Below are 22913 nucleotides of genomic sequence, written 5' to 3'. Positions count from 1 at the left end.
GTTTCCAGTTTTTCTGCTCTGTTTTTTCCCCATCTTTGTGGTTTTATCTACTTTTGGTCTTTGATGATGGTGATGTACAGATGGGTTTTTGGTGTGGATGTCCTTTCTGTTTGTTAGTTTTCCTTCTAACAGACAGGACCCTCAGCTGCAGGTCTGTTGGAGTTTGCTAGAAGTCCACTCCAGACCCTGTTTGCCTGGGTATCAGCAGCGGTGGCTGTAGAACAGCGGATTTTCGTGAACCACGAATGCTGCTGTCTGATCGTTCCTCTTGAAGTTTTGTCTCAGAGGAGTACCAGGCCATGTGAGGTTTCAGTCTGCCCCTACTGGGGGGTGCCTCCCAGTTAGGCTGCTCGGGAGTCAGGGGTCAGGAACCCAGTAGAGGAGGCAGTCTGCCCGTTCTCAGATCTCTAGCTGTGTGCTGGGAGAGCCACTGCTCTCTTCAAAGGTGTCAGACAGGGACATTTAAGTCTGCAGATGTTACTGCTGTCTTTTTGTTTGTCTGTGCCCTGCCCCCAGAGGTGGAGCCTACAGAGGCAGGCAGGCCTCCTTGAGCTGTGGTGGGCTCCACCCAGTTGGAGCTTCCCGGCTGCTTTGTTTACCTACTCAAGCCTCAGCAATGGCAGGCGCCCCTCCCCCAGCCTCGCTGCCGCCTTGCAGTTTGATCTCAGACTGCTGTGCTAGCAATCAGCGAGACTCCGTGGGCGTAGGACCCTCTGAGCCAGGTGCGGGATATAATCACCTGGTGTGCCGTTTTTTAACCCCGTCGGAAAAGCGCAGTATTCAGGTGGCAGTGACCCGATTTTCCAGGTGCCATCTGTCACCCCTTTCTTTGACTAGGAAAGGGAACTCCCTGACCCCTTGAGCTTCTCGAGTGAGGCAATGCCTCGCCCTGCTTCAGCTCGCACACGGTGCGATGCGCCCACTGTCCTGCGCCCACTGTCTGGCACTCCCTAGTGAGATGAACCCGGTGCCTCAGATGGAAATGCAGAAATCACCCATCTTCTGCGTCACTCACGCTGGGAGCTGTAGACTGGAGCTGTTCCTATTCAGCCATCTTGGCTGCCAGATCCTAAAAATGCTTTTTCTATATTATGTGGTCAATGTGTACAAAGCGTGATGTGTTCTGTGAAAATAGTACCTGCATGCAGGATGCTGCTTCCATCACAGTTGCTGTTGTGCAGCACAGCAATCCGGATTGAGTTGTGCCTTTTCTGTGACCCCTGCTGCTCCTATGCTGAGAGCTGGCAGCCTGGCAGGAGATGTAGGGAAGACAAGGGGAAGCAGAGACCTGGGCTGTGAACAAAATGGTCAGGGTCCGGATCACTGACCTGAGCTTGACTCCTAGACTCAGATGGTGAGAGACAACCCTTTCCTTTCTCTGGAATCCTTCAGATTTACTGAAGTGCGAGGTGTTGGAAGTTGTCACTTCTGTGAAATGTAGAGGATGGATTGATTTAAAATTTAGGGTGTAGAGTCAAACCAATGTGAGTTTCAGTTCCAGCTCTACCATGTAGCAGCATTGACTCTTAGGCTACTTAACATTTGTGAGCCTCTGATCACATGATTTAGTGCCCACCTCACCAGGCTGTTGTGAAGAATAAATGAGGCAGTATGTATAGAGCACTGTTGGCATGGCTGGCACTTAGTAACACTTATTCTTTGTGTATAATAACATGGACAATTGTAGTGCCTTCTCCCTCTCAGCACTGTGGCTTTGCATCCACTCAGGTTTTTGGGATTTCCTTGCAAATTTTTTCATGTAAACTCAGGAAGTTCCCAAGGGAACACGCTCCAAGAATTAGATGAAAAACTCTGCAGAAAAATCCACCTCACATGAAAATCTCTGTATTTAATGTTTTTAAAAAATTACCAATGTGTTTATTGCAGCTGTGACCTCTACAAGTTCCAGAGACTACTCTCTGACTTTTGGTGCAATCAACCAAACATGGTCCTACCGCATTCACCAGAACATCACTTACCAGGTGTGCAGGCACGCCCCCAGACACCCATCCTTCCCCACTACCCAGCAGCTGAACGTGGACCGGGTCTTTGCCTTGTATAATGATGAAGAAAGAGTGCTTAGATTTGCTGTGACCAATCAAATTGGCCCAGTCAAAGGTAAGGTTTCCTTTTTTGTTGTTGGGTAAAAATGTCATCCTTTTAAGTAGAGTTAGAATGATTCACAGAAGTTACTAAGGGTTACCTAGTGCCATGCTGTGTTACGTGCTATGTATAAGGATGAATAGAGCAGATCCTTGCCCTTGAGTTGGAAACAGAGGCAGAAAAGAGTTTTAGGGAAGGGAACAGTGTCCCTGCCAAAGTCAGTAAATAGAGCATAGTATGTGAAGCTGGTTTATAGCAATACCCAACTGTGTGTGCCAATCAGGAATATACCTGTGAACAAGGCAGACTGGAATTAGGAGGGAGAGCAATGCTGACAAGTATTTGTTACAGTGTGATAAGAGCAGGGCACTGTGAGTCTAGTTTGAAGATTCAGAAAAGATGTCCCCAAGAAAGTGACATTTTAGCTAAAACAGATGAGAAGAATTTCATCCAAAACTAAGGTGGAACAAAGAGCTAGTATCTGGAAAAACCAAACATCATAGAACTTGATGTATAACCTCCCCCTCCATGATCCCCAGAACATTGTACTTAATGGTGAAAGACTGGATGCTTTTCCCTGAAGCTTAGGAACAAGACAAGGATGTCTGCTCTTGCCACTTTTATTCAATTCAGTACTAGAAGTTCTAGCCAGTGTGATTAGGCAAGAACACGAAATAAAAGCCATCTAAATTGGAAAACGACAAAGTAAAATTAGTCTCAGATGACATTTTATGTAGAAAATCTCAGGAATTCACTAAAAACCTATTAGAACTAAAGAACAAGTTCGCAATGTTATAGGATATGCAAGATCAGTACACCAAATTGTATTTCTCTATAGTAGCAATGAGCAAACTGAAGATTAAGAAATTGTTTCAAAAAGAGATAAATTTTTAAAAAGAAGTGCAGGACTTGTACATTGCATCCCACAAAACATTTTTGGAAAAAAATTTAAGACCCAGTTAAATGGGAAGATGTTCCACATTCATGGATTGGAAGACTTAATACTGTTAAGATGTGAATACTTCCCAAATTGATCTATTAATTCAACATAATCCCTATCACAATCTCAGCTGGCTCTTTGCAGAAATTGGCAAGCTGATTCTAGAATTTATATGGAAATTCAAAGAACACAGAATAGCCAAAACAATCTTGGAAAAGAAGCATAAAGTCAGACTCATATTTCTCAAACTCGAAATCTAGAGTAATCAAGACAGTGTGGTCCTGGTGTAAGGATACACGTAAAGATCAAAGGAATAGAAGTGGGAACCCAGAAATACTCACATTAAAAGTCAATTGCTTTTTCAACAACAGTGCCGGGAGTGGGGAGGCATAGCATTAGGAGATATACCTAATGCTAAATGACGAGTTAATGGGTGCAGCTCACCAACATGGCACGTGTATACATATGTAACAAACCTGCACGTTGTACACATGTACCCTAAAACTTAAAGTATAATAATAATAAAATTCTGATGGTTAAGAGACAAAACAAACAAACAAAAGAAAAACAGTGCCAAAACAATTCAATGGAGAAAGAATAGTCTTTTAAACTATTGTTAACTATGGTGCTGGGACCACTGAGTGACCACATACAAAAGAATGAAGTTGAACCTTTTACCTCACAGCATATCCAACTCAAAATGGGCCAACAGACCTAAGTGTAAGAGTTAAAACTTTTAGAAGAAAACATACGGGTAAATTTTTGTGACTTTGAATTTGGTAATGGTTTCTTAGGTACAACACTAAAAGCACAAGCAACAGCAAAATAAACTGGGTTTCATCAAAATTTTAAAAGTTTGTGCTTCAGAGGACATTATTAACAAAGTGAAAACACAACCCATAGAATGGGAGACAGTATTTCAAATCATGTGATATTTGTTCTAGAGTATACGAAGTACTCTTACAACTCAAAAAAACAAGCTAACTAAAAGATGGGCAAAGGATCTGCAATGACGTCTCTCCAAAAAGATATACAGATACCCAATGGGCATGTGTAAAGATGCTCAGCATCATTAGTCATCAGGGAAATGCAAAGCAAAACCACAATGAGATACTACTTTACATCATGTGGTTGAGTATAATTAAAAAACGGGTAATAACAAGTGTTGGTGAGAATGTGGAAAATTCGGAACCCTCATACATTGCTGGTGTGATTATAAAATGATGTGGCTACTGTGAAAAACAAAATAGTGGTTTCTCAAAGTGAAACACAAAGTTACCATTTAATGGAGCAATTCTACTCCTCCCTATATACCCAAAATAAATGAAAACATAGATCCCCACAAAAACTTATTCGTGTATATTCATAGTGGCATTATTCATAATAGCCAAAAGGTGGAAGCAACATACATGTGCATCAGTTGATGGACACCAAAAAATATATACTGGAATATTATTCAACCATAAAAAGGAAGGAAGTACGGATAAATGCTACAACATGGATGAACTCTGAAAACCTTAAGTGAAGGTAGCCAGTGAAAAAGGACAGCATACTGAATGGTTACAATTATGTGAAATATCCAAAATAGGCAAATCCACATACATAGAAAGTATATTCATGGTTGCCCAGGGCTAAGAGATAATGAGGGCATAGGGAGTTAATAGCTAAAGGGTACAGGGTTAATTTTGGGGGTGATGAAAATGTTCTGAAATTGATTGTGGTGATGGTTGTATAACACTGAATATACTAAATTGTTTAATTATATACTTTAAATGGATGAATTGTAGGGTATGTGAATTACTTCTCAACTGAAGGCCAGGCATGCTGGCTTATGCCTGTAATCCCAGCACTTTGGGAGGCTGAGGTGGGTGGATCACCTGAGGTCAGGAGTTCAAGACCAGCCTGGCCAACATGGCGAAACCCTGTCTCTACAAAATAAAACAAATATATATATATATACAAAAAAATTTAGCCAGGTGTGGTGGCGTGTGTCTGTAGTCCCAGCTACTCAGGAGGCTGAAACAGGAGAACTGATTGAACCCAGGAGGCGGAGGTTGCAGTGAGCCAAGATTGTGCCATTGCATTCCAGCCTGTGCAACAGAGTGAGACTTTGTCTCTAAAAATAAAAATAAATTGAAGCAAACAGTAGTAGAAACAAAACTTTAAAACCATTCTCATCGGGCACAGTGGCTTACACCTGTAATCCCAGCTACTCTGGAGGCTGAGGTGGAAGGATCACCTGAGCCCAGCAGTTTGAGACCAGCATTGGCCACATAACAAGACCCCATCTCAAAGTAAGCAGTGGTTCTCAAATTTCAATGACCATTAGCCTCACCTGTGAAGACTGATTTTAAAATGTTCTAGGCATATCATGTCACAGAAAGACATGCAGGAAACTTAAAAGCATGTTGCTCTGTGAAAGCAGCTAGTCTGAAAAGGCTACATACAGAATCATTCTAACTGTGACATTCTGGAAAAGGTTACACTATAGAAACAGTGAAAAGGATGCATAGGTGGAACATGGGATTTTTAGGGCAGTGAAACTATTCTGTATGATACTGTAATGTTGGATATAGGCCATTATGCGTTTGTTAGTCTATAGAACTGTCCAACACCAAGAGTGAGCCCTACTGCAGACTATGGGCATTAGTTAATAATGTGTCAGTATTGATTGGGGATAACAAATGCACCACACTAATGCACAATGTTAATAATAGAGGAAACTGCACATTTTGGGTGGGGGGATATGGGAGCTCTGTACTTTCTGCTCCATTTTTCTCTAAATGTAAAACCATCCTAAAAAGCAAGGTCTTAATTATTAAAAAATGTTTCAAGCAAGCCAGAGGATGAGCTTGTGAAGTCAGGGAACTCTACAGATGGGAAGTAGCTTTGTCAGATCAAGGGGACATTTTAATTCTGAAAACCAGGTCATGTTTTCCCCTAGAATGTGAGAGCCACACCAGGAGAGAAAAACCATCTTCCTCATTCAGCCACTGTATTGAAACTGTTGAGCCCAGAGTTAGCTCCTCAGTGAGGTGAATCTGTAAGTGATACGCGGTTCTGTGCTTTGTTATTGGAGCTGAGGGCTCCTTAAGCCTCAGCAGGCTCAATAAAGAAGTGTTGCTTCAGCAATATGACAAGATTAAGGTACAAGGACTAGACTCTTTTCTAGGATGTGAAAGTGACTTGTAATGAGAATCCCCAGGTGCTTTGGTTTTAAGAAACTTGGTTGGGAATGTAGGCATTGGGTGCCCAGAGATTGGATTGTAAGGTAGCAAATGAACACATGAAAATGTGAGTTGCTTTTAGAGGAACATGTAAATTAGAAAGAGAAAGATTGCTGTAGTAGATTTCTCAAAGACAGATTTAAACCTACTGGGGAGAATGGTCTTTACCTTTAAATGTCCAGGTCAGCCCTGTGTTGGGTGTAGGCATCTGATCTGTAAAAGCAACTGTTCATGAAATAATTTCCCAGGCTATGGAGTCCCATTCAGATTCTGAAACCATTTAGGAAAAAGATGTGTCTCTGGGTATATTTTTCCTACAGACCAAATGAGAGTAAGAAAGGATCAGAGAAAGGAAACTGGCAGGTACCAAGTAGCTTGTTTTCTTTAGAATTTTATAATTTTCCCTCCCACCCCAGTCAAATAATAATATTAAAGGATGGTTTACTTGGTGCTTAAAGGATGGTTTACTTGGTGCCAAGTACTGTTCTAAGCACCTTACATGAATTAACTCATTTAATCCCCACAATGACCTCTATCCAATGGTGGGGTGGGGGTGGGGTTATTTGTTATCCCATTTTACAGATGATGAGACTGAGGTATAGAAATGAAGTAATTTGCCTGGTCGTAGTAAGTGGTGAGCTGGTACTCAAACTTGGGCACTGGCTCCGGTACGCACACCCTTACCTCTCATGGCTCTGCTGTTCCACACTGGCCTCATGACTGCCTCATAATTTAGACCAAACTTTGAAAGAGGCAATGTGTGTCTTTTAAACCCTTTGTGTTTGAACCCTACGTGTTTGAACCCTACTTCATCCACCCACGCAGTACTGTTCATTCTACCTGAATAGGAGGGAAAAAAAGAAAAACAACAAAAAAGAAACACCCAAAAGTTTTTTCTTTCTCCTCTTGGTACACAGCAGTATCTTCCTAAGAACTGCTCACTTTTTCCAGAGGGAACTATCATCTGGTTGGAATTCATGTGAAAGAGCGCAGCTGTCCACACCTGATGTGGGTGTGGTGCGACTTCCCAGGGCGAGGATGCAGAACTGGGGTGTCTTTCCCAATGAGTAATCGGAACGTCTGTCCCTCGTTGACTTCTCAACCAGCAGTGCCACCCCCCACCAATTGTTTGAGCTTTAAGTGTGAGTTAGCTGTTTTTTGTTGTTGTTGGTTGGTTGGTTGTTTTGTGGGGTCATAAAACACGATCCAAAAATGCTTCCTGTCCTTCCACTTCACGGGTCCTTTTGGCAAGTTGAGGAGGCTCTGGGCAGAGGGCTGTGCAGTGAAGCTGAAGGGACTGTTCCTTTAAGGAAAACCGCTCTTCTCCTTGATTAAATGAGTAAATTAGTTCCAGATCCTCTGTTGGAGAGTCAAGCAGTTTAAGAGGGTGAGGGTGAAATAGAAAATGTCTTAAGAAGGATACTGTGTTCTTTACTTACTATAATAGGAGAAAAGCTTACAAGTCATAGAGAATGAGTCGTGAAATGGTTTTAGAAATGTATTTTAAAAATGTTTTGGGAAGCCAGGTTCAGTGAATGGGGCCCCATGCTCAGAAGAGCTCCATGCTTGGTTTAACGCTTTGCTTTGAACCATGGGCTCCACATTTTCATTTTGCACTGGGGATTGCAAATTATGGAACTAATCCTGTCAGTGACATACATTTTAAATCAGTATTGAGTAATTAGGGATACTTTCTTCTCAATTTTAGGTAGGATAATACATCCTGTCCAAGTTTGCAAGTCAACTTTTGAGCTGAGTTTTTTTTTTTTTTTCATTTAATGCCTAGCAGGGTGGTAAGCTCTTGATGTCCATGTGAACACACTAATCTTTGCTGGAATGTGCCATGGTGAAATTTTGATGCTGGAAAGTACCGAATAAGAAGGCTAAGCATTAGTATTTATAAATCAAAACATGTTGACAATTACTTCCTGCTTTGGTGGGGTATGCCAGGCATTTTGTACAGAATCTTCCTAAAATGGAGAAATAATGATGGGGGATGATCACGTTCTTGTCTTACATTGGGTCCTAATGGATGAGGGCATGACCTTGTCCTTAGTTATAACCTATTGAGGACTGACTCAGGAACCTGGTCTAGGCTCAAGTGAACTCGGCAACCACAACCCCAGTGTGGTGCCTCCTTTCTGTCAGCCAAGAGATCCAGAGGGACAGACTTCCAAGGATGTCTGCATGCTTCAGGGAGCTAGGCTTATGCTGACATAGTTCATCAGGTTTAAAAAGTGCTGGAATTATTTATTGGTCCTTTGTTTTGGCAAAGATTCTGTTACTCCAGCCAACAACATTGTGGTGAACTGAGGATAAACCCATAGCCCTCCTTATTTTCAGCCAATAATACGGGAATATTCCACTACAAGAACGTACTGTGGTGTTTCTTATAAAGTGGGATGGAAAGAGTTTACCAGAAAACAAGGCTGTCTCAGCCAAGGCATCCCAGCTCACAGCAGGCTACGAGAGGGCACTGGAAGAGCCATAACATGGGCAGTAGGGCGGGCACTGGGTAGAATGCCAGACACCCTGAAGGACTTGGGAGTGAGTCCAGTCTATGAGGTCAGCTGCAGCAGTCAGCACTTGGGATCTAGATTAGGAGTCACTTTGGGCAAATCTCCCCCCATAGCAGTGGTGTTGTGGTTGCCAAGTTAACTTGAGAGTATAGACCAGGTTCCTGAGTCAGCATCTGTTACAATGGAGAACAACAGGGTCATGTCCTCATTGAAGGCTCAGTATAAGACAAGAACCTGATTCTCTCCTGTTGTTATTTCTCCATTTTAATAGAAGATTCTGTACAAAGTGGGGTGGGAGACATGGGTCAGAAAGAGTGAAATGATAGAGAATCCAGGAGGAGGTGGTAAAATGGGTGGTACTGCCAGTGTCTGCCTACAGATGCCATGATGCTGGTGTCTGTGGGTAGTGAGAACTGGCGAGCAGGATGGGACTCAGAGGATGCTAAGCTGGCTATCAAGACAGGGCCTCAGGCACAGAAGTATGAGGCAGAAGCCTGAGTTATTACAACTTAGATGGAGCCTCCTTCGTAGCAGAGATGGCTCAATGTAGAACCTGGCAGGCTTAGCTGGGGCTCTGGAAATCTTTTGAGTCTAAGATTAGAGTTAATTCTAGGGACTGAGATTGAGCTAGAACCTCAAATAATGATGAACAGTGGCCCCACTGAGAAGGAAGAAGGAGTGCAGTCAGTAGAGACTGGGTAGACCTGCCAATGGGGAATTGCCTTTCAAATATGTTCTGTTGGGTTTTCTTAATTTTCTTTAGCAGGATTGGCAGATGTACATATTCCTATTTCCATTTTACATGGCAACCTCGGAAGTACACGGAAGTGCCAGGGTTGATAGATTCATTCTACCTGAGCATCTGACACTCCTTCCAATACCTCTGTGCCATTGGCTTAGACTAGATAACTTCATGAAGTTCCTTCAGTGAGGGTTGCAGCAAAGCGGTGGAAAGCATGGGCTATGGAACCAGACTGCTAGACTTTTATTCCAGCTCCATCCACCTCTTCTGACTGTGTAGCCCTGGGCAGGTTATTTGGCCTCTCTGTGATGCAGCAGAAGTGGAGATAGTATTTTCCTCAGCATGTAGTTAGAAGGATGTAATCAGGCATCCTCCTGTTTAGAACAGTGCCTCACACATAAATGCTCAATGAGCATTGACTATTATGTAGAAATAAATATATATTTTTTAAGACATGGTCCTGTTCTGTCACCTAGGCTGGAGTGCAGTGGCACAATCATGGCTCACTGCAAGCTTAAGCTCCTGGGCTCAAGTCATCCTCCCACGTCACCCTCTGGAGTAGCTGGGACTACAAGCATGGGCCACCATGCTCAGCTAATTTTCTTTCTTTTCTCCCTTCCTTCCTTCCTTCCTTCCTTGATAAGGTCTTGGCATATTGCCCAGGCTAGTCTTGAACTCCTGGCCTCAAACTATCCTCCTACCTCAGCCTCCCAAACTGCTGGGATTACAGGCATGAGCCACCATGCTCAGCCAAAATAGATTTCTCTAGGGAAGGTTTCAGTTGTTAAGTAATCCGCTACCTAGTGAGTAGATGGCTCCTTGGTAAGGCTACTCCTGAAGAGTAAATAGTGGGAAAGTCATTCCTGTTTAGTCTTAGGAATCTTTAAAAAGCAAGATTTTTAAAATTAATTGGATTTACCCATAAAAATTGGGAATTTTAGTAAGAGATCAACAGATTTAGAACCAGGAAGTTGGAGTCTGAGTCTTTGCTGTGCCACTTCCTGACTGTGTGAGCTTGGGCAATTTTTCCCATGTCTCACTCGATTTCCTTATCTGTGAATGTTACACATAATGGGGACAACAACTCACCACATAGAATTATCCCAAGAATCACACGAAATAATAGAGCAAAAGCACTTTTAAACAGATGTGTTGGGCATTTTTATTCCCTGGATGCAAACCTACTGAAAGCAAGTAAAGGTACTAGTTGTCTGTAGGGTAGGCAATAGGAAGCCATGCTGGAGTTTGAAACTGAAGTGCAGAAAATCCACGCTAGCTTCAGATATGGGTAAATTATTAAGGTCTCCAGGTGTGTCACAAAACACAGACATGCAGTCAGTTCCGAGGACTCCTCTATCTCCATCTGTGACATTCTCTTACCAATAGCCAGATTGTGCTTTTATTTCCCCTCTACTCATACAGAGGATTCAGACCCCACTCCGGTGAATCCTTGCTATGATGGGAGCCACATGTGTGACACAACAGCACGGTGCCATCCAGGGACAGGTGTAGATTACACCTGTGAGTGCGCATCTGGGTACCAGGGAGATGGACGGAACTGTGTGGGTAAGAGCCATGTTCTCGTGTCTCCTTCTTGTAGCCCTTGTTTTTCCTCTGCCCTCCCCAGCATTATGTCTGTAGAAGACAAGTATCTGTCACCTTTACAACCTCCATTGTCAATGATTTTAGCAGCTGTTAATCTGAATATAGTTATTTAAAAATTAAAGCATAGCTGTTTAGGTTTGAAAAGATGGTTTGGAGTGGAGTGGATTTTGCACTGGGGCCGTGAAAAGAAAACATCTGTTGCAATTCCTGGATGTTTTGAGTTAAGTTTTGTAATTTTGAGTTTGTAGTAAGTAGTTCTTAGACTTACTAAAAAGCACATTTTCTGATTTTCTTTAAATTTTAGACAGACATTGTGTGTCTTATATCCCCAAAAGGCAACGGTAGAAATTTCTTGATATTAAAAAAAAAATTGGTTTTCTTCCAAGTATCCATTCTTTTTAAAACAGTTAAAGAATTCTTAGAATATTCACTTAAAAATTTATCTTCCTGTGGTGTTTACTTGAATGGCATGAAATTTTTACTATTTCTGATTATCTGCAACATGGATTCATATCTGATTTTTAAAAATTCTACATCTGCCAACCATTTGTCCCATTGAAGCATCATACTTGTGAGAAAACATTGAGTTTTTAGACCCTCCACTTCTGGGACCCTTTAATTAAGCAGAATTTTTCTCTTCTCATTTCTTCTTAGATGAAAATGAATGTGCAACCGGCTTTCATCGCTGTGGCCCCAACTCTGTATGTATCAACTTGCCTGGAAGCTACAGGTGTGAGTGCCGGAGTGGTTATGAGTTTGCAGATGACCGGCATACTTGCATCTGTGAGTTCCAAAATCATTTTCCTATGTGGCCAAAATGGTGCTCTTTAATCTTGCTCTTTAATCTATCAATGTTTTGACTTGTGCTATTCAGAGGCTCTGCTATATGGTTTTCTTAAGAAGACAGTTTACATCAAAATAACCCAAAGCTGGCTGGACGTGGTGGCTCACGCCTGTAATCCCAGTGCTTTGGAAGGCTGAGGCAGGTGGATCGCTTGAGTTCAGAAGTTCGAGACCAGCCTGGGCAACATAGCAAAACCCCGTCTCTACAAACAATACAAAACATTAGCCAGGTGTGGTGGCACACGCCTGTAGTCCCAGCTACTCAGGAGGCTGAGACAGGAGGATTGCTTGAGTGCAGGAGGCAGAGGTTGCAGTGAACTGACAGCATGCTAGTGCATTCCAGCCTAGGTAATAGAGTGAGACTCTGTCTCAAAAAAAACAAAATGAAAAAAAAAATCTCTCAAAGCTATGGCTCAGTTTCAGCCCTGTTTATTTTCACTGTTTTTCCCTAAATAGATATTTTTGGTGTTGAGTTATTGAAGGATGTCCACCTCAGTTGGGACTTCTGGCCCAATCATGTAACAAGATGATGAACCTCACTAGTAAACACCTCCAGCTCTTTAGATAGAGCCTAAAGTATTTTTCAAATTAGAAGAGATGGATTTATAATTCACTGATGCATGTCCTACTTGACTGGCTAAAGAGCTCCTTCTGTAACAAATTACCCCTCGTATGTTTCCAAAAAATACTACAGACCTAAAAATGGATCAAAAGAACTATCCCAATTCATCCCATTGATAAAGATGGATGAGAATAAAGAAAATTCACTCTTTAGCCAGGCATAGTGGCTCACGCCTGTAATCCCAGCTACTCAGGAGGCTGAGGCAGGAGAATCACTTGAACCAGGGAGTTGGAGGTTGCAGTGAGCCGAGATCGCGCCACTGTACTCCAGCCTGGCGACACAGCGAGACTCCATCTCAAAAAAAAAAAAGAAGAAGAAAATGCACTCTTTAATTCAGTGGGATGAGGGTAGAAGTGATAGGAGAAACTGCGTGTGTGTGTGTGTGTGTGTGTACGTGTGTACGTGTAGCAATTGCTCTGGAGTGTTATAAACTTTAATTGAGGACTGCTTAGGTGATAGGTTTTTGTGCTTAGTATTTTAACCACAAATTCATACCAGTACTTGAACTTTAATAGCATACAAACCATCTAGGAATCTTGTTAAAATCCAGATTCTGAATCACTGGACCTTGGGTAGGGTCTGAGAACCTTCATTTCCTGGTCTGTTGCTGTTGGTCTGTGGATCATGCCATGAGGAGCAAGGCTCACTCTTTGTAGGCCTAAACTCTGGATGCCCTTGTCTTCTTCTCTTTTCAGTGATCACCCGACCTGCCAACCCCTGTGAGGATGGCAGTCATACCTGTGCTCCTGCTGGGCAGGCCCAGTGTATTCACCATGGAGGCAGTATGTTCAGCTGTGCCTGCCTGCCTGGTTATGCTGGCGACGGGCACCAGTGCACTGGTGAGTAACTGCAGGTCAGCCTCAATGACTGGAAAGTTGCTTTGGATGCACATCCCCACATAGATGGAGCTCTCCCAGAAAAGACAAAGGACTTCCTTTGACTCTAACAGCCTTGTGGCTGCCAAAATAGTGGGAAAAAAAAGCATCCTTTGAGTTAGAAAGGGGAGCCAAGGGTGATTTCCTCTGGACTAGATGGGCGAGCATATATGGCTTCCTTGGCGGAGACGTTCCTGTAGCACTCGGGAGCTTCTAACCTTGGTTCCCTGGAGCCAGCGCAGGCTGGAGGAATTTAGGGAAAGTTGCATACCTTCCTGTTAGGCGGTCTCCACCTTAATTCAACACTTATGGTTGTGCTCTTCTCCTGCTTCAAGTGATATTTTAAGCAATCTCTAAACACATATATAATTTCTAATTTTTCTCCTCTTTCAAAAGAAAGAACTCCACATATATAAAAAGACACACATATCAAAACTCTTCTCCCAGAAATCTATCTTTAAGACTTAATGCAGTATTTTATAAAAGCACCAAACCATTTGTAAGGCTAGCCATTGGAATTTAACTTAGAATGTGTGAGGTTGTTATTTAAAGGCTAGACATAACTCTCTGAGTATAAATGTCCATGAAACTAGGATTAGGAGTACTTTAAAACAGAAATCATTCAATAAATCTTAAATCACAAAAGGTTTTCCAAACATACCCTGTGGTATGTGATCAGATTGAAATTCAGTTTCACGTGAGTCACACACACACACAGTTAGGGTAGAACAACACACTGGGGATGAGAGAATGGTGGGAAAAGTGTTTGGAATGGGAAAGGGCCTGCTGGGGAACATGAACCTTAAAAGGCAGACTTTCCCCTGCTCCTGGTGTTGCTGTGTGCATCTGCCTCCATCCGCCCAGGCCCACTGAGCTGATGTGCTAAGAACAGCTTTGCAATTCCTGGGAGCTTTATACCAGATCCAAATAGCACGGGCCTCCCTCCTCCTCACCAGATGTTTGATTCTTATCCTTCTCCCATTCCTTTTTCCCTTTGGTTTCAGCAGGATGGGCTGAGTGGACAGCAGGCTGAGGCCATGTGTCACTGACAGAACAAAGGTCACTGTGACAGCAGCTCAGCCTTCCACTTCTCTCTGGATGGGGCAGGCGCACATGGTGGTTTCTGAGCCTCATTCTTACTCTTTCCACTTGTGCTGTACAGAAGCTCTGCTGCATGGTTTTCTTCAACAATTTATGCTGAACTAACCCAAAGCCGTGGCTCAGTTCAGCCCTTTTTTTTAATTTTTTCCCTAAATAGATATTTTTGGTGGTGGTATTGAAAGTTGAGGCTATGGCTTGAATATTTGTCTTCTTCAAAACTCATGTTGAAACTTACATTCCACTGTGGCAGTATTGAGAGGTAGGGCCTTTAAAAGGTGATTGGATCATGAGAGCTCTGCCCCTATCAGTGGATTAATGGGTTATCTTGGGAAGGGAACTAGAGGCTTGATAAGAAGAGAGACCTGCCTAAAATAACATGTTAGCACGCTCAGCCCCCTCACCATGTGATGTCCTGCACCACCTCAGGCCTCTACTGAGAGTCCCCACCAGCAGGAAGACTGTCACCAGATTTCGCCCCTTGACCTTAGACTTCTCAACCTTTAGAACTATAAGAAATAAATTCCTTTCCTTTAGAAATTACTCAATTTCAGATATTCTATTATAAACAACAGGAAATTGACTAATACAGATGGTAACCCTCAGTTGGGATTCCTGTGTGTCTTGGTATTAGGCCCAGTAATGTAAGAAGACTATGGACCTCTTGAATAAACACCCATAGCTCTAGATAAAGAGTATTTCCCAATTAGAATGAGGTAGATTTGTAATTCACAGATGTTTGTCCCACTTAACCAGCCAGGAGCTCCATCTGTCATAGATATACTGGTGAGAAAACATCGAGTATATCTATAATAGATATACTCTTTACAGATACCCTCTATAGGTATGGAGTTCAGGGTGAGGTGCCAAAGCCTGACAGTGGGAATGATGCTTTTCCTTCTTGTGGAACACATCGTTTGTTTGGTTTAACCCTAATACCAGCTCTAAGAAATGTGAATCCACTGAGAAAAATCTTGTCTGTAGAATTTATTTAAACATCTGGCTGCTCAGATCAGCAGAGATGGTGCTTTTAAAAGTTCCTTAGCTCTCTGGTTTAAAGCAAAGAAGTTGAAATTAATTTCAGCCTAGATGAGATGAGTGTTAATCAGAATATTAATTTAGATTAGATGCTGCATGCTTTGATCACTTCTAGAATGATTCTCTCCCTTCTTTTTTCTTCTACTTGTCCGGCAAGACTTTGATTACCTTCTGGGGTCATGTTAGGGCTCCGAATTTGACTACTTTTCCATATTGGGAATTTAAGTATTGTCATTTTTTAATTTGCCCTATTTTTGTCATTTTCAATTGTCCCTATTTTATTTCTGGTTCTCTGCTTTTAGGATTCTTTCCAAAGCCTACAAACTAAAAATATGCCAAACCCATTAGGTCCTTCCCCCAGTGTATTGGTTATCTATTGCTGTACAATAAATTACCCTAAAATGTAGCAGCTTCAAGCAATAGACATTTAATATCAGTGGTCCAGGGACCTGGGAATGGCTCAGCTGGGTCCTGTGCTTTAGGATCTCTCACAAGGCCACAGTCAAAGTTTCTGGTGGGTCTGTGGTCTCAACTGAAGGCTTAACTGGGGAAAGATCCACTCGTGGTTATGGGCAGGATTCGGTCCTTTGAGGACCGTTGGATTGAAAGCCTTGGTTCCTTGCTGGTTGTTGGCTGCCTTCAGTTTCTTGCCACTTGGGCCTCTCTAACACTACAGCTTACTTTATTAATGCCAGAGAAAGTCTGCTAGCAAGATGGAAGTCATAATCACAAAAATGACATCCCTTCAATGTTGCTTTATTAATTAAAAGCAAGTTACTGAAAGGGCGGGGATTACACAGGACCATGAATAGGTAGGGACTGTTGGGGGCCATCTTAGAGGTTGCCTACCACAGCCACTTACCATGTAGTTGTCTTCTAAACTTTCAGATTGTGGAGTAGTAGAGAATGAATGGTCATTTTCCTAAAGACCCATGCATAAATCAGGCTAGGCTAATCATGAAAGTAACTTGAAGAATAAATATAGAAATATATGTGTATGTGTGCATATTTAAAGGCATTCCATAGTGTACATGTGTCTCAGTGACCAAAGAATAGAGGCTCTATTTTGTGGGAGCTATGCATTGTTAAAGCACATGCTCTTTTACTCCATCAAACTAACAATAAGGGGGTGTGGGAGTTTTTCTCCAGCCATAGTTTGTTAAAAAAAAAACCGGCTCCCTGGAGAGGCTGCACTTGGATTTGGGTTCTCAGTCTGGTCTGAGTCACTAGCCAGGAGGCTTTTATCCAAGTAGAGTTAAATCCTCTGCAGCTTCCCTCAATCTGGAGTGATTTCAAACTTGTGTTGGTGTGAGCTGGATATTTCTCAGACATGTTTGTTCTTTTGGACTGTTGTGACTTGGCCAGGTGCAAAAACAGATTGTCTTGAGTTGGGACCTTCCCAGGAGGAGCAAGTGTGACTGGAGGAAGCTGGGTTACAGATGGCCCACTACCCAGAGCCATCATTACTCAGAGGCCTGAGGGTAGATACTGACATTATTCTTTCTTGGGTTTCCTGGTGTTTTTTCTTTTCTTTTCTTATTTTTTTTTTAATTTTTATTTATTTATTTATTTATTTAGGCAGAGTCTTACTTTATCACCCAGGCTGGAGGGCAATGGTGTGATTATAGCTCACTGCAGCCTCAACCTTCTAGGCTCAAGTGATCCTCCCATCTCAGCCCCTCAAGTAGCATGCCCAGCTAATTTTGGTATCTGTTGTAGAGATGGGGTTTCGTCATGTTGCCCAGGCTGGTCTCAAACTCCTGAGCTCAATCGGTCTACCCCCCTCAGCCTCCCAAAGTGCTGGGATTACAGGCGTCAGCCACCACACCTGGCCTAGCTTCTCTCTTCTTTGATAACGAAAGCATAATCTCCATTATGTACCTGGCCAGGTTTCCTGTTCCAAGAATGTAGGTAGATGTTGGGTATGGTATGGTAAAATCAGCGTGGTTATAGGAGGCGGCAAGGATGAAGCTTGAAAGGAAGTCGTTTATTACACTTACAGGTCTGGAGTGGGTTCACCACATGCCACACGGGGTGCAATTATTAGGGTGCCTAATTGAACAGATTGTGGAGTAGAGAGAGAGTGGGACCTGTAGGCTGAATCCTTTATTGGGATCTGGGATGGGTTTGAGGTTAATTGATGCCAGGAAATTTCACTGGGCTCAAAGGCAAGTGGGTGGTGGTGAAGGGGCGGGAGCCTGGGGGAACTCGAGGCCAGGGGTTAGGTTTATCATCCAGCAGTTCCTGCTGGTTTTGCTCAGTACTGGGGCAGTGAGAAAGATGTTAAAGCACGAAAGCATGAACTCGAAGGATTTTTAACACATTTTCCAAACAGGTTCTTTACCAGCTTAATAGACTGGAGGATTGCACTGAGATTAAGCTACCTCTCATTACCCGAGTGATAAAGGGGCTCTACGACTTCTTGAACGTTTTTGTCTTTATAGCAGACCCTACAGACCCCTGCTAGTAATGACTAAGCATAAGCAGTGGCTTCCTTCTCCAGTGGTACAGTAAAGTTCCTCCCTTGCCAGGGGGCTGAAAGTCTTTCCATGTTTTCTCTCTTGACATCTGACGTCCTGTGCATGCCCAGGCCCCGGAGGGACTGGCAGGACTCTAGTCTCTATCATGGTGTGAGAGGCCCTCCAAGGAGGAGTCAGGACTGCGAATTCAGGGAGTCTCAATCTTTGGGGCAGGAATTTCTCACTTGTGATATCTTCAGTCTCTTTGGGGACTTTCTCCTCCTTGTTGGTCATTTCTAATAGTTTCTGTCTATCCAAAACTTTAGTATCTTTGATGATGCCAACAGTATCTGTGGGGAGGAAGGCTGGTCTTTCAGATTTAGTCAGAATTCTTAGGCTGAAGGTTCTGAGCACATCAGTGATTTATTTGGTAGCTCTGGGGAATCCCCTATCTCTTTAGTTCAAAAGTAACAATAAGAAACTTCTCCATGGGCTCCAGAAATAGGCCCTGTGTCTCAGGAATTCCTGCTTCCTGTCATTGCTTGGGATTCCTGTTACCATTAGAAGTACTTTTAGCATGTGTATTGTGAATAGCTTTAATTTCCTGCATTTGGCTGGATGTTAATTTTTACAGCTTTAGTTTTACAGCCAGTTTTACAGCCTCTTCCAGGTCCAAGGTATTGGATGGTCACCAGTTTTGCCCAGCTGGGCATTTGAGTTGTCCTGTTGAAGAGGCAGAGCCAAGCTCAGGGATAATTGTGACATTGGTTGATTTCAGGGTAACTGAGGAGCCAATCTGGTTTGTTTCTACCCTTGCAGATGAATTGATATCTGCTTTCTTGCCTTTGTAGGTGAAATGATGGTATCCAGGGAGGCCAACCACTCACCTGGGTGGAGACTCTGTGGGTTGCATTGAGTATTCAGAATTTTGGGGGGAGGACTCCAAGGAACTGATATATGCTGACTAAACTCCCCAGAGACAGAAGATAAGCAGAATACTTACTTTCTAATTATAACATAAGAGATTCCTCTCCAGTGAACAGAACACCTACACTTAATGCCCAGTGTGTGTACTTAATGGTACTCGAGAAAGCACATTAGTTATTAGAGGATGACCCAGTGACAGTGTGGTCTGGACAAAGGGTGGTGCAGTAACTCTAGAAGAGGTTCCATGTGGGTCATGGGAGCCTGGGTGAGGAGCTAGCCCTGTTCCCAACCCATTCACATCAAATTTAGGGCTTCAAATGTCTATCTTCCCATGCTGATGTGTCTCTAACCATGGGCTGCACCATATTGATGCAACACACTCTCATTTTCTAGGTTTCACACTGATCACACCATCCCACATTTTGGGTTTTTTTTTTTTCTATTCACACATTTTAAAGAAACTTGGTTATTACTATGGATGGAAATACTGCTTTCTTTTCAGCGAAGCCTTAATCGGACCTACACCCTTTGTTTATCCTCCTGTTACTCTGAAAGACTTCCTGTCTCTTAAGGTAGCTTATCTCATCCCTTGGGCGTTAGTTTTAACCATTCAATTCTCAGAGCTGCTTTTTTTCTGCTGGGGATGGGAGGGGTGGGTGACTTGCTATTGTCGGCAGATGTGGATTTCATTAAATAAAAGGAATGTAAGTTGGCTTTTGTTTGAAGTGTCAGGATTTTGTAGTTTTGAGAAATATGATGGTGAAAATTAATCCTCATGGTGCTATGTGGAGAGTGTAGGGGCCTGAATTGTTTGTACTGATATGCCCAGCAAATTTAGATTTCCATTTTGTAAGTATTATCTCAAAACCCTAGATAACATTTTTTTCTTATTTCTTCTAAAAGTGGAAAGTAAAGAAAATACCTGGTTAATGGGGGTGTGGTTCTAGATAGTAAGATTCTAATTAGGCAAGACAGAATGTGCTTCTTAGCTGAAAAATATTTGGGCCTCATCTGGCTCCTTTGCATCTATAGACCAATGTTACAGGGAGATGGTGCCAACAACGAAAGAAAAAAAAACCATTGTTGGATATATTTGTCTTTATTCCAGCATTGCTGAAAGGAAGTTAATGACTTATAGTCTAAAGGTTAGTTCAAAGGTAATAACTTCCTTGAATTCATTGTCAATGAAACATGCTGTAAGATGTGTTTTTTTTTTTCTGTGAGTGACTACCCATTTGATTTCTACACTGAACATGTTTAGTCTAATGTGTTAACTCACATGTTCCTTGATTTTTTTTCTTCCTATTAAGCTTACCTTTAGGTGTCAGCATGTTTCTGCTCATGCTCAAAGGTCTTCTGAAGCTGACACCTCACTGCATGTTGATCCACATATCCAAAGCCCATGCAGTTGCACAGATTGTGTGAGTGAAGTCATAGTGTTCTTTGCTTCTTTCTTCTGTTTCTGACCTCTGCAGATGTAGATGAATGCTCAGAAAACAGATGTCACCCTGCAGCTACCTGCTACAATACTCCTGGTTCCTTCTCCTGCCGTTGTCAACCCGGATATTATGGGGATGGATTTCAGTGCATACCTGGTAAGTTTCAGAGGGCCAGATTAGGCACATGAATCTCTTAGCTCCTTCAAGGATATTTTTCTATGACAGCCCACTCTTGATTTAGCCTGGTCTGGAGGCTTGGTGGATTTTCCAAGCTGTGGATTTTTTTCCTCGGTTACCTCCTGCTGCCTAGTTTACTGATAGTTCACTGATTCGTAACATTTCTGGAGGCCTGCAGGAGATGACCCACCCATCGTCCTACCTCACAGCAGCCCTGGTTAACTGCCCTAGTGATCTGCTTGACCTAGATGAGTGCAATTTGGATGAAGTGTTGAGATCAAGCTTATGAAACAGAGCCATATGCGCCGGTAGCCAGGGTTAAGCCATGGCGACTGTGTTAGAGGAGCTTGGCCAGCTTGGTGCAGTCTAGTGAGTGCCGTTGGCTTGCAGCTTCTCAGACTTAACCTCTGGGCCTCAGGGGATGAATGAGCTTTGGCTTGTTTTCTCCAGAGTCTCTTGGGATGTTGAGCAGATGCCATGGCTACCCCTCATTTTCCCCAGATGACAATAGGGAGGGGCTGGGCTGCTTTACACTTAGAGCCAGCTAGGGGACCTATAGGATGAACTGGAAGAACTGGAGAGAAATGAGGTAAATAGTGGCAAGGTGTTATAAAATAAGAATCTTGGGCTCCAAAATCCCAGCGCCTTTCCATGCCATGCTGTGGGCTGGTGAAGTGGATGGGTTGCAATGCCTTCTATTTCTCTTTTGTGTCTTCCTCTGCCTTGATCCTGGAAGACTCCACCTCAAGCCTGACACCCTGTGAACAACAGCACCGCCATGCCCAGGCCCAGTATGCCTACCCTGGGGCCCGGTTCCACATCCCCCAATGTGATGAGCAGGGCAACTTCCTGCCCCTACAGTGTCACGGCAGCACTGGCTTCTGCTGGTGCGTGGACCCTGATGGTCATGAAGTTCCTGGTACCCAGACTCCACCTGGCTCCACCCCACCCCACTGTGGACCACCACCAGGTGAGCTTAGTCCTGGGGCTCAAGAAGCAGAATGGCACTGGTGGTGGGTAGATCATAATTCCTGCCCAGACCACGCAGGCACAAAGCCAGTCACCATCCTTCATAGCCTCTTTCCTCCTGAGAAGACTTGAATAATAGTGCGTACATATACGCATGTTTGTGTCATAAGGACATAGAGATATGCAATACATGACACATATGATCTGTTACACAATGGCCTCTTAGACCCTTGTCCAGTACAAACTGGAAGTTGAGATTGTGTATGTAGGTCAGACTGAGACCACTACCCTAGACCTGTTACAGCAGCTTAGAGAGATCTGACAGTTAGAAGATCTGGCCAGACTGGCGTTTTGACCAGAAGGAAAACTGCCTTCCTATGTAACTATCTCGCTTACCTCTGCCTTTTCAATGGCAGGAAACAGTATGAACGCTCTGTTAGTATCATAAGGAAAAATAAGAAAAATAACACCTGCTAGTGGATCCAGTTAGTTTTCTCTAAACTGACAATCCCAGCCCTCTGTAACCCAGCCCAACATCTCAGAGGAGGCACAGGCATCTGGTTTCTGTTAGCCCATACAATCTGAGAACATGCCTGCTACCATCTGAGCATTCCCCAGCTGGGTGGGGCATGGTGATCAAGTGCTCACAGTCGATTCCAACAGTAGGCAGATAAGGCAACTTTCTGTTCCTTGTTGAATTATTCAGGGATGGGTAAAACTTGTTTCCCTAATCGTTACAGAAAAACTTTATTTAATGAAGAGCATAGGATTAGCTTGATACCGTTTTAGCCAAAATGATTCCGACACAGCTTGCTATCCAAAGATCCATTTTTACTATCGAGAAGGGTTCCATAAATACTAGTCTTGGCTTTTAATGTGTGAAAGTAAGAAGAACTGGAGAATTACCAATTTTTTTTTCCCTTTTAATGGTGTTAATTGTTGCCCGGGTACGGTGGCTCATGCCTGTAATCCCAGCACTTTGGGAGGCCGAGGCGGGTGGATCACGAGGTCAAGAGATTGAGACCATCCTGACCAACATGGTGAAACCCCATCTCTACTAAAAATACAAAAATTAGCTGGGCGTGGTGACATGCACCTGTAGTCCCAGCTCCTCAGGAGGCTGAGGCAGGAGAATCACTTGAACCCAGGAGGTTGCAGTAGGCCGAGATCATGCCACTGCCCTCCAGCCTGGCAACAGAGTGAGACTCTGTTTTATTTATTTATTTATTTTTATTTTTAAAAAGCCAGGTCTTGGTGGTTCCCAGATAGGTAAAAATTGATAATGGTTTGATCCATAGTCCCTCTTTGTTTCTATTTTTAGGAAAAGATT

The 22913-nt window shown here is 43.1% G+C and overlaps 1 protein-coding gene across 2 annotated transcripts in view; it reads left to right on the top strand.

Annotated features, from left to right (window-relative positions):
* Positions 1-22913, top strand: part of NID2 (nidogen 2) — a 70421-nt gene that overhangs the window by 34565 nt on the left and 12943 nt on the right. For both annotated transcript variants that reach the window (XM_002824740.6, XM_063715844.1), the window contains 6 exons: positions 1888-2118; positions 10954-11097; positions 11791-11919; positions 13297-13440; positions 20474-20593; positions 21351-21584. In XM_002824740.6, the coding sequence (XP_002824786.4) occupies positions 1888-2118; positions 10954-11097; positions 11791-11919; positions 13297-13440; positions 20474-20593; positions 21351-21584 (1002 nt within the window). The remainder of the gene's footprint in view (positions 1-1887; positions 2119-10953; positions 11098-11790; positions 11920-13296; positions 13441-20473; positions 20594-21350; positions 21585-22913) is intronic.

Source organism: Pongo abelii, chromosome 15, assembly GCF_028885655.2.
Source record: "Pongo abelii isolate AG06213 chromosome 15, NHGRI_mPonAbe1-v2.0_pri, whole genome shotgun sequence".
Taxonomy (NCBI): Eukaryota; Metazoa; Chordata; class Mammalia; order Primates; family Hominidae; genus Pongo; species Pongo abelii.
The sequence above is the reverse complement of the archived record's forward strand: the minus strand, read 5'-3'. Positions and strand labels throughout refer to the sequence as shown.